An 11,659-nucleotide genomic window follows, 5' to 3' on the forward strand; every position below is an offset into this window, starting at 1 on the left:
GGGCAACTGAACACCTCACAGCAAAGCAGCTGTGAGGGGCTGAGGGCCATGTGCACAAAGCTCTTGGAACACACTTGGCCCCTCGTTCCCCCAGCATCCCAACCCAGGCAGTCCGGCCCCTGTGTCCCAGTGAATGGCAGCCACAACCATGGCAGTCACAGGGCAAAGCCTGTCACGAAGTGTCCCACAGTTCCAATCTTCTCACCCCAGCCTACACCGGGAAGTGGAGTGTGCAGGGTCACCCCGGGAGCCAGCTGCAAAGATGGGGACAGAGCCCAGCCAGTCCCTGCCAGTCAGGGCTGGTCTGATCCTATCATAAATCTGATGAGACCAAGTGAGGTGAACTAAGGAGATGGAGAGACAGTCCGCGCCAAGGCTGGGCCTTCACCTGGGGGAAGCAAAGAGCTCAGCAGCCAAATCCACAGAGTGAAGTTTATTCCCAACAAAGTTCCCCTCCCCCCTCCCCAGCCCAGGACAGGGACAGACAGGCTGGGGTAAAGACGGGGCTCCATGGCTAAGGGGCCTTTGGAAACAACGAGGGGCCCTGGCCCCCAGGCCATACCGTGTCTGGCTCTCCCAGCCTGGCTGAGTCCTCTGTGCCTCCTGCCCAGCCCTCGGGAGGGGGAGGGGGCGCTGGCTCCTGGGTAGTTCCAAAGTGGAGTGTGAAAATAGAGAGATATATATTTCTGTGCAGTGGGCAGTCCGGCGTGACACTCACACCTCTGTCTGGAAGTCACCATCTGGTGGTTCTGTGGGCTCCCAGGCTGCTGCCCGGTGCAGGGCCAGCCGTTCTCGGGGCTTGGGGGGCAGTGAGCCCAGCGTCATAGATTTGAAGGTGCTCCAGCTTTGATGCCGCCGATGTTGGGACAGGCCAGGGCGCTCCCCAGGGCTGGGCTTCTCCTGTGGAGGGAGCAGGAAGAACCCATGGGAAGGGCCAGTATCTTCAGACCCACCCACTGTTCAGAACAAACTGACGATGCTCCAAGGAGGCCCATGTGGGCCAAAGCGACAATCAGGGATCGAAGTAGAGTTCAAATTGAGATTTGTTTGGCTGGAATTGGCCTCCTGACCCCTGTGTTCAGTGGCCCCTGGGACTATCCCATCATAAATCTGATGAGACCGTGGTGCCTTCCCACTCCCTGGTGCAGACCAGAACGGTTGCTTGGGCTGAGAAGAAGCCCTCGGAGGGGCAGGCTCAGACTGCACGGGCATGGCAGGAAGGCATGAATTCCCTCCAACCCACCTCTCCCTCCAGCTCAGGGGGACTCATGCTGCATGGGCTCCATTCTCTGCCCCACCCAAGGACACCCCCCCATCACTTCTGCTGTCACTGGGGTCAAAGGTGAACCCGTGAGCTTCAGGCAGGGGCAGCCACAGAGGAGCTCTCTCACCTTGGCTGCTGACTGGCTGCGGTAGCGGTCGAAAGTGTGGAACTTCTGGTTGAGCTCATGGTACAGCTCCGAGTGCCGTTTCCGGGTATGCATCACCTTCTAGGAGGCAATGGATGTCAATGGAGGGCAGCCCTGGGCCAGCACCACGGACTCATCTCCACAACCCTTCCTGGGAGGCTCAGCAACCTGGGCCCCACCTCCCCACCTACTGCCAGCCCCTCTGGGAGAAAGCTGGCTGGCTCTCAGGCCCAGAGCCCTGGGCCTGGGCTAGAGGGAGTAATAGGAGTATCCCATAGAAACCACAGGGTTGGTCAGTGTCCTGGAGTCAGACCCTGCAGTGACCCTCCAAGGACAGATGCTCCACACCCTAACGCGCACTGACTACACTCACCTCAAAGTCCAGGTCTGAATACCGCAGCTTCTTCCTCTGGGAGGCAGTGAGGAGGAGGAAATGAGCAGAGAAAAGCATTTTATCTCAGACACAGGCCCTGCAAGCAGCTTGGGCCCAGCCACATAAACTTGTGACTCCCTGCCCCAAACTGTGCCTCTGCCCCGTCTGCTGCCCGTTGCAGTTACCCACACAATTCTGAACGTCATCCTTGAGCCCTCAAAATGCCGCCATATTTATAGCTACCTCCCACACAAGGAGCCCAACACTGGCCCCTCTCTCAGTGGCCCAATCATGAGCATGTATCCACAGAATAAAACCCACCATGATGTTGAGTGCACCCCTTTCCAAAGCCAGCCTTGTTTTTTCTGTCTTTGTTATGCCTTCCTGTTTTCGCCATCTGTGGCAGGAGCAGGCACCAAATGTTCAGGAAACATTTTAGGAGAAAAACTAAACTTGTGACCCCTTTAGCCGCTAAATTTCTTTGTGCAGAAGATAGGAGGTAGATTTCCTTTCTCCCCCTAACCTTGTGTGTGTGTGTGTGTGTGTATGTGTGTGTGTGTGTGTACTGATGACTTAATGAGGGCCTCGTGCATGTAGGTTAGCACTCCACCTGAGAACTGAATTATATCACCAGCTCTTTTTTTTTTCTCTCTCTCTCTCTCTCTTAAATTTTGAGATAGGGTCTCATTAAGTTGCACAATCTGGCCTGGAACTCACATACTCAGCCTGCCAAGTAGCTGATGTACACAGTCACACCCAGATTATAGGAGATTTCTACAGATGAACATGAGCAGCCAATGGTTCTGAGCAATGACTCCAGCCCCTTTCCTAATGCACATCCCCCTTATTCCTCCAACCAGAGTTCTAGAATGTTCTATACACCACATTACCCATGGGCCATGGGCCACTGTCACCTGCTTGTACCCAGTGACTCTCTGCAGGGAACTGGCTGGAGGGTAGGGACAATATCAACAAAAGCATTGGGGGAGGGCCACAGAGGAGCTTACAATATCTCAAAAAAAAAAAAAAAAAAAAAACAAAAACAAACCAGGAACCATTACCACAGGCCATAGGTTGTGCTTGTGGCTGATTTCAGAGTTGATAAATGCCTTTCATCCCTTAATCTTTCAAACAATGTTATAGGGGCTGTGGAAATAGCTCAGCAGTCTAAGCACTGGCCTGGCAAGCCCAAGGACTGGGTTTGATCCCCGGCACTGTACGCTGTGCCAGCACCACCTCTGAGCTGCTGAGACCCTGTACTAAACCATCTTACAAAGATACTACTTTTATCCTTACATTGCACACAAGTAAACTGAGGCACAGAGAGTAACCAATTTACTTGACGTCTCACTTCCAGCCAGCACTGTTCAGACTGGAACCTGGAGCCATGCGGAGACCCAGACTCAGCCCCTGTGGTGTGGCTTCCCTAACAATTTAGTACTGTCCCTGAGCTATGATCTCCCCAAACAAAGACTTATCATGACCAGTCACCCCAAAGTAGGCATGAAAGCAAGAGGAGAGGAACTGAGAGGTGCACACCCTCTGCATGGAGTCCAAGCCCGTGCAAGGACTTCAGACAGCCCAGGATTTCCTTGGAGCAGCCCCATAAGAGGGAGAAGGGCACAGCACATTCTTCCCTGTTGACTTTGGCTGGAGGTGCTGCCCCGAGGAGGTGGATGGCCTTCCCCCTCTTCTGGCTGCAGCCTGTGACTTAAACATGACCTCAGGCACACAGTGAGCAGACCCCTCTCCCCGCACCCTTTAGCTCCTCACCTCCAGAGAGCCCAGCTTCATGGTAGAGCCGGGTACTGTGCGGGGCATGGTCCGGCTGCGCTCCCCTGGCTCGGGCACTTGGCGGGCACTGGGTGTTGGTGGCGGTGGTTGGAAAGTCATCCCATAGGGGTTCTGTAGGGACCCATAGGCAGGGCCCAGCCCTAGGCCTGAGTGTTCCACAGACAGGAAGCTAGGGTAGCCTTCAGTATGGGTCAGTGCCTTGGCAGCCCGCCGGGGGGTCCCCTCAGGCCGAGCCCTGGGGGCATCCTCACCCCCTCCACCCCCACTGCCAGGCTGCAGGCTCATAGTCCGCCGGGGCAGCACCATGTAGTCCCCCTCGGAGCCAGGCTCGGTAGGCCGCAGCCACGTGAGGTCCAGCTGCCGCAAGCCACCCTCTCCACACATATATACAGGGTTGGTCTCCTGAGGGGGCGGTGGCTCGCCCAGCCCTGGCGAGGCTGCCATGGGCACCAGGATGTTTCCAGGCAGCGGTGAGAAGCTGAGGCCACCCTCAGGACCCACGAGGCAGGACTTGGGCTCCTCATCCTCATCCAGGGACAGGCGGGATAGTGTGCCTGTGATGGTGGATGGGTTGCAAGTGTTCACCTCCTTGAACAGAACTGGGGACAAGCATAGGAGTTACAGGTGAGTCCTGAGGAGAAGGAGCCCCCAGATCCCCTTGCCCGGGCTGGGCAATTATCAAATCTGACCTGGGACAGGGAGGGACACTGAGTCCTGGAGAGTTGGTTGGGTGCTTGATACTCTGGCACACCACAGGGGATAAGAGACAACTGGCTCAGGGGCCCATAGGGAGGCAGAGCAGGATGCAAAGACAAGGCCCAGAAGCCCACTGGACTTCGACCCTATGCCAAGGCCGTCAAAAGGCCCTGTTCCTCTTTAACCCCCCTGAACAGCACCTACCCAGCAGACAGGACTGAAGAGAAATTCTAATAAAACGAATGAAAAAATGACCTAATAGTACAACTGCCAACTCGTGCTGGCTCCTGCTGTGTATCTGATGGCCCCTAATTCACACAGGCCCTAAGCTTCCCACCTGCCCCAGGAGGAAGGTATTCTAGCCTCTACAAGTGTGCTGAGGCTCTGAACAGGAAGCTACTTCCCAGATGTATATGCAACCTGGCGCTCACATCCCTGACCCCACCTCAGGATGCCTGATGCTCCAGCAGCCATGCCCCCAACCAGACCTCCCATAAAGGGCCCCCTTCTTGCCCATCACAGGGGGAAGCGGGGGGCAGCTGTCAGCTCCACCCCAGCAGACTCACCTGTTTGACAGGCGAGATCCACATCCTTTTCAAAGTCTGACTATAGGAAGAGAGGCAGAGAATAGGTGGGCAGAGGGAAGATCAATGTATCAGGAGAAGGAGACTGCGGGCCCCCATCTCCAGCTTGCACAGCCCGCCCACCAGAGGTGCTGCCAGAAGCACACTGTCCAACAATAGTCCAGTGGGGCAGGTGGGCAAACTGAACAGGGAAAGTACTTGCCCAACACCACCCCACTGTCAGGGACTGAGTCTGAATCAAACCTGGTCTCTGCTCCACCCCTATTACAGGGAAGGTAATGGCTTAGGGTAGGAGGATGGGGGTGGGGTAATCAGGCCTCCCCACTTACCAGGATCTGCAGCTGCCCATTCTTACACGAGTCAGGGGAGTCTTCGCTCTCATCAGCCCGACACACGCCCATCTGGCATTTTACCACATCCTGAACCTGGGAGCAGAGAGCACTGTTGGGCTTCAGGCTGCTGCAGGGCTCTGACCACCACTGACTATGTCTCCCACCCCAGGAACCCAGCATACAGGCAGATGTGGAGGAAAATATGCTGCCAGTCCCAGGCAAGGTGATAATACTAGGCTGCGCTGAAGGGGAGAAGGGATCCCAAGAGGCCAAGGCCAAGGCTGCCCAGGAGTCAGGGTCTACACCTTGGGCTGCCCAGCTGAAACCTGAAGCAGCTTGTCCATCTTTAATCCCCATAGCCCACATGGCAGAAGCCAGGCCTGGCTGGGTATGGTGGCCAGGCAGAGGTGGAAGAGGCTCAGCCCACCTCTCGGCGCAGGAAGCAGTGCACAGCGGTGATAACAAAGCCCTGTGCGGAGTTGAAGACAGCAAAGAGGGCCTGGAAGAGGACGGAGCGGCGGTCTGTCATGGCCAGGACAGCAGACATCCAGGTGAGTGCCAGGAGGGGCAGCACCACGCAGGAGCTCCACAGCGAGGCCCTTCGGGGAGAGTGGCAGAGGGTCTATCAGAGTGACACTCTAGGGGACCAGGCGGCAGGAGCCTAAGCCTCCATTTGGCTTGGGGACTGGCAGGGCCCCCAAATTCCAGGCCCTCAATAGTGTCCCCAGGTAGAGAGCCACAGAAACAGAGAACAAAGACAGCAGGAAACTGTGGGTCAGAGCAGGGAGCAGGAAAAGTAGGAGGGATTGACACAGGGGGACTGAGCCAGAGACGGAAGCAACATCAGGAGACAGAGGCGGAGAAGGTGGGAAGGAAAAGCGGAAAGAGGCAGAGAGACGCAGGCATGAGGAGTGTCAGCCCCAATTTGTCCAGAATCACAGGGGGAGCTTTGTAAAACACACAGGCCTGGGCCACATCCCTAGAGATTCTATTTGGGTAAGCTAGGAAAGAAGGAGAAAAAGGACACAGAGAGAGATGACAGCCATGGTGAGAGACAGTGTGAGATACAGGCACCCAGACAGAAAGATTACACAGGCAGAGCACGCGGAAGACGCCAGAGCACAAATCCCTGGAGAGAAGATGGGACCAGAACCGGCAAGGCAGAAGCTGTCCACCCTGGCTCCCGGTGCTGCTCAGAGCCCTGGACAGAAGAGTAACAGCCAAGCTGGGGCCAAACCTACGTCCCCAGTCTCTTTGCCAGGGGAGGGCAGGAAAAAAATGGCAGACAGGCTGCACTACCACACACACACCTGCTACAAACACAAGGGACGGAAGGGCTGCCTTGCCCTACTGGGCACCTGGCCCACTCTGCCCACAGCACTGGGTAGGTGGGGGAGGTCAGGCACAGCTCCAGCCAGGTCAGAGATAGCTGGGGAGGCCAGGCACAGAGCTGGGCAGGGGGGAAAACCTGTGCTGGGAAGAGTGGCTTGGGGCTTTCCAGTCCTGAAGGGAGCAGACAAAAGTGGTCTCTGAAGCTCTTGGAGGTGGAGTCAAGATGAAGAGTCTAATCACAGTGATAAGAGCTACCATTGATTAGCCACCAATTCTATGCCAGGCCTTCCCCGGCCACTTTACATACATTATTTTAAATTGTGATCAAAACAACTCCAATAAACAGAAATGGGACTAATATCTGGATTTACAGATGAGGAAACTGGAGTGTGCCCAGCTGGGCAGAGAGAAAAGAGCTGGGACACAAACCCAGCTTGGCTGACTTCAAAGCCCAAGCCTTTGACTGCTGGTTCGGCACATGGGACGGGAGGCAGATGGCCACGCAGGGCAGAGGGAGCTCGCTGCTCTTCAGAGCTCTACAATGACAATGCAGGAGGCCTCTAGTGGCCCCGGAGGTGTGCAAGATAAAGCTGGACCTTCTCTGCTCAGGGAAGCTCCAATGGACCTCCAGCCTGCGGGCAGATTGGGCCGGGCCCCTGGAGGATCCATTGTACTCTTGCATAGGTGGATTTTAAGATTTTTGGCTTCTGGGGTGGGGGTGGGGGGGGTTCAGTGAAGTAATTGTCTACCTCTATGATTCCATCTCCAATTGATTAAGATTCAATGCTGCTGAATTCTAAGCCTCAGGATTCGCTGACAGATGAGAAGACTGTAATTCACTCTTTCTAACGTTCTTAGCTTCTGATTGTCTTATTCTAAAGTTCCATCATTCTAATTCTAGGGTTCTATAGCTCAAGAATTCTAAGGGCCTAAGAATCTCCAAGCCTCTGCAGGCTGGTGCTGTGAGGAGGGGAGCCTGTGTCTGTGCCTGGACAGAACATTAGCCAGGAGCAGGGGCAGGGGTGGGAGGGATGGGTGGGTGAAGGAACCCAGCACCTCGGGGAGACATAGTCACTCCCTGTCGCCCTCTGCCACCTTATCCCAATGAACAGGGCAAGCTCTTCAGGGCACTGGGCTGATGATATCCCTCCCTCCTCCCACCTGGGCACTGTCCCCCCATTCCTTTGCCCCAACCCACCCCCCTACCCCCCAGGGGGCACGACTAACATGGCATTCCTGGCCGAGGCTGAGCTGAGCAGGGGGCTGGGCACCGCTCCACACGCTGAGCAGGGGAGGAGCAGGCTGGCCCAGGGGCACCGCTCCGACCTCGGGGGCGGCACAGACGGGGGAGAAGGGGGAAACACATGGGAAGCCGGGAGACAGGGGCAGAATGAGCCCCGAGAGGGTGGGAGGGGGAGGGCAGACGAGAGAGAGAGAGTTGGGTTAGGGTGGGCAAGGGGCTGCAGCTGAGCACTCCGGGTCCCCACCTTGCCTGCACCCCTGGTGCACCAAGGTTAGGGAGCCCCAGTCAGCATCATCAAGCCCTGAGTCTCCAAGAGTGCCCTCAGCCCTCCCTTCCTGTACCTCTGCTTCCCTTACCCGAAAGAAAGGCTAAGTCCCCCTCTTACCCGGCCCTTTGCTTCTTGGATTTGTCAGAGATGCCATCACGCGCCATGAGCTTGTTGAAGACAATGATTCCGATGAGCATATTCACCTGTGGGCCCAGTGGAGTGAAGTGGGGGAAGACAGGATCATGAGGAGCCCCTCTAGGTAGGAAACCCCCAAGTGGGAGCTAGAGGGCAAGGAGGAGGCCAAGGGGCAGACAGAGGAATCCCTAGGGCCACATCCCTCCCAGAATACTCAGAGGTGCACATACCAGGACAATGACAGCTGCAGGCCCCACAAAAGCATACAGCAGGCCACCCTCCAGGGAGAGCCAGCAGCTGGGGTGGAGGGCAAAGAGGAGGGGTCAGAAATCAGCAGGCTCCTTCCCAGCCTCTGACACCACCCCTCCATCCCCCAGGCTGCCATGGCCACATTACTAATGGAGACCCAGTCTCCACTGTGTGAGAGGGAGCCAATGGCTCTTGCTGAGCCTCAGTTTTCCCTTCAACAAAAGCCAAGAACTTCAGGTCCAGCCCCAAGGAAAGGGGCTGACCCCAAGTTCAGTGATCTTTGAGATTACCCAAACCCAGTGCATCCTTTTATAGTCGGGAAAACTGAGGCTCAGAGACAGAGAGGATCTTCCGCAAAGACTTACAGCAGGTATGGGCCAGGATCTTAGCCAAGGAAATAAGTCCTAACGCCCAGGGCAATCCCTTCACAGACACAGACCCCCGCACCCTACCCCCACCTGCCACACGAGGCCCAGGCCCACGTACTAGCTGGATGTACCGTATCCTTTGGTGCGGGTAAAGCCAACAGACACAGCCACCACCAGGGCGGGCAGACCTGGGGGAGCGGGGAGCCAAGGTGAGATGGCTGCTGGTGCTCAGGGACCCCTCATTCCTCTGCCCGTGAATCTAGCTCACCCTGCTGCCCAGAGAGCTGGGTCACAGCTAATATGGAGCTGCTTGACTGCTCCTACCCCACAAAGCCCAGCAGCAGAGCCCCGAACTGGTCCTGCTCACCCCAGCCCAGGCAGAGAAAGCGCTTGCGAACCAGGCGAGTGCGCATCCGTCCAATGACAGCCAGGTAGGACTGCCAGGCCTCGGTGAGCACCCAGCAAAAGGAGGACAGAAAGAAGAAGTGCAGGAAGGCAGCGGTCATGGTACATACGCCCTGCAGGGACAGGGAATGGGAGGGAGTGGCCCTGAGCAGCCGCCAGGGCAGGAGGCACTAGCTTCCCACACGGGTTGGGCTGCTGGGCGCTGTTGTGGACAGCCACCTCCCGGAGCCCCATCCCCCCCCCCCAGAGCCCTGCCAGGCACCCCCGCCTTCCTGCACCCACACACAGCACGACACAGGCCTAGTGACATGCACACAGCACTTGGCATCTGGGGAGGCGGGCAGGCAGGCCACCTACACACAGACGGGGCTGGCAGGGAGGGGGACAGAAAGGAGCACCTGCCACTTCACGGCCAGGCAGGCTCCCCACCTAGCACTCACAGCGCTGGCACTGTGCAGACAAGGCCACGGGGGCATGAGGGATAGTCCCCCAGGTCATCTACAGGCAGGTGGCAAAGGAGGCCTTGCCGATATGCGGAAGCCCAGAGCCACCTGCCAATGTGCGTGCACCCAAGCACTCGGCTCAGACACACATCCACCGCTGTACACAAACACTCATCACTGAGCATACACACCCCCCGACGCCCTCACAGATGCTCAGACACACTTCCACATACCCCCTCCCCAGCGTGCAGCTGGAGTGAGCACACGCATCCACTCCTAAGGACATCCCTATCAACATGCCCACCCTCACTGGCACACACCATCCGCCCTCACCCCTGCGCCCCCCAGAGCCTGCACCTGCCTTGCTCAGCACCCGGGATTGGCCCACAAGGATCAGGATGTTGGAAGCCAGGATGGACAGGCAGAAGTTCAGCAGGATGATGGAGCGTTCAGATTTTATGAACCTGGCAGGGCACAGTGGACAGAAGTGTTGGCTGCCTGCCCGACCTGCAGCAGCTGGCTACCTCCTGCCCTGCCCAACATCCAACCTACCTCCAGAAGGCAGCATAGATAGCAAGCAGCGTGAGCAGGGCCATGCAGGACACAGCACAGCCAATCACCAGAGGGACGGAGGGGGCACCCGCCAGCTCCAGGGTCTGTAGGAGATGGGTCTCTGGGAGAGAGCACGGCAGGGTGCCCAGCCCCCTGTCTGGTGTAGCCTGGCATAGCCAGGGGTAGGAGGCACATAACATTATTCTCATATGTGCCCAGACCAACCAGACCACATAAGTGGGTGCATTTTCACTCCTAGTCACACACTCTACCACATACAACAAGATACACACATGGGCACACCCACACAGTGTCCTACAGGCAGGTGTCATGGCTATGAGCACCATCAGGGGCCCAGGGCTCCCACGTGCAACCTCACAAGTTCACCTGCACGGAGGCATACTAAGGATCACCTGGGTGCCCAGCAACACAGTCACAGATGGCCCCTTGCAGCCCAGGGGCCTCCTCCCTTCCCCAGCCCAGGCATCTGTCTCCCACTCACCAGGTCCTTTGGTGGCTGGGCCAGGACAGCAAAAGTAGACAGGTGCTGACACTGGCAGCGGGTGTGGGCTGCCTGGGTCTCCAAGGTCTGGCAGCTCTCAGTGTCCCAGTCTCCTGAGCTGGCATCGCTTGGGTAGGGGAGAGGTGGTGTGAATCCTGAGCCCAACTCCATGTACCACCCAGTGCTAGCCACTGTTCAGGGCAAAGCCACATTCATGAGGGGTTGGGAAGGAGCACCAGCATGTGCTCGTGACACCTCCAGACCAAGGGTGGCACCAAGGAACCCTCTGGCCACCCAGGTAGAAGGCCCTTCCTGATGAGGGGTTCTAGGGCCGCACCCTTCCTCACCCTGATTGCCCCCAACTCACGCTTTGGAGTAGTCCCAGCTGGCGCAGTGGGGATCTGTGGTGCCCTAGGGAGCAGAAGACATGGGTACTGTCTAGGGTGGGGAGCTCACCACCCATGACCGCCATCCATCCTGCCACAGCAGCTCCTATTCACAGGTCAAGATTCAGCCCAGCACTGGGGACAGACCACCCCCAGCAGAAAGGCCTCTGGCCACCTAGCTGGGGTAGCCTCAGGGTCCCTTGCTGGGCCCCTACTCACATTGATGATATAGGAGAGCTCCACTGTGATGAGGGGCTCAGCTGGAGGCTGGGTGGGGGGTCGCACAGTCACTGTCATCACCCGGGAGGTAACAGCTAGCGGAGGCCTAGAGGACAGGAAATGTGCTCAGCACCTGCCAGTGGGTGTCCAAACCAGTAAAAAAAAAAAACAAACAAAAAAACAAAACAAAACAAAAAAACCCTCTTAAATTATGAAAAAAAAAAGAAGGAAAGAAAGAAAGAAAGAAAGAAAGAAAAGAAAAGAAAAGAAAAGAAAAGAAAAGAAAAGAAAAGCCTCTTGGGGCCGGGGAGATGGCTCAGTGGAATAAGCGCTTCCCTGGCAAGCGCAAGGGCCTGAGTTCAATCCCCG

General features: G+C 57.0%; 1 protein-coding gene across 11 annotated transcripts in view; it reads right to left on the reverse strand.

Annotated features, from left to right (window-relative positions):
* Window positions 1–418: 418 nt before the first annotated feature.
* Window positions 419–11,659, reverse strand: part of Adgrb2 (adhesion G protein-coupled receptor B2) — a 36,914-nt gene continuing 25,673 nt past the window's right edge. For 3 of the 11 annotated variants that reach the window (XM_004642931.1, XM_023703065.1, XM_023703066.1), the window contains 17 exons: window positions 11,291–11,396; window positions 11,053–11,096; window positions 10,686–10,812; window positions 10,184–10,287; window positions 9,993–10,095; window positions 9,151–9,301; window positions 8,902–8,971; window positions 8,397–8,463; window positions 8,149–8,234; window positions 7,748–7,846; window positions 5,616–5,787; window positions 5,186–5,281; window positions 4,839–4,878; window positions 3,556–4,175; window positions 1,783–1,818; window positions 1,392–1,490; window positions 419–900 (listed from right to left, as the gene is read on the reverse strand). In XM_004642931.1, coding sequence (XP_004642988.1) covers window positions 715–900; window positions 1,392–1,490; window positions 1,783–1,818; window positions 3,556–4,175; window positions 4,839–4,878; window positions 5,186–5,281; window positions 5,616–5,787; window positions 7,748–7,846; window positions 8,149–8,234; window positions 8,397–8,463; window positions 8,902–8,971; window positions 9,151–9,301; window positions 9,993–10,095; window positions 10,184–10,287; window positions 10,686–10,812; window positions 11,053–11,096; window positions 11,291–11,396 — 2,206 coding nt within the window. In that variant the 3' untranslated portion in view covers window positions 419–714. The remainder of the gene's footprint in view (window positions 901–1,391; window positions 1,491–1,782; window positions 1,819–3,555; window positions 4,176–4,838; window positions 4,879–5,185; window positions 5,282–5,615; window positions 5,788–7,747; window positions 7,847–8,148; window positions 8,235–8,396; window positions 8,464–8,901; window positions 8,972–9,150; window positions 9,302–9,992; window positions 10,096–10,183; window positions 10,288–10,685; window positions 10,813–11,052; window positions 11,097–11,290; window positions 11,397–11,659) is intronic. The other 8 variants (XM_023703070.1, XM_023703068.1, XM_023703074.1 and 5 more) reach the window with 5 other exon arrangements.

The sequence above is a fragment of the Octodon degus genome, unplaced genomic scaffold (genome assembly GCF_000260255.1).
Source record: "Octodon degus isolate 3935 unplaced genomic scaffold, OctDeg1.0 scaffold00163, whole genome shotgun sequence".
Lineage (NCBI taxonomy): Eukaryota > Metazoa > Chordata > Mammalia > Rodentia > Octodontidae > Octodon > Octodon degus.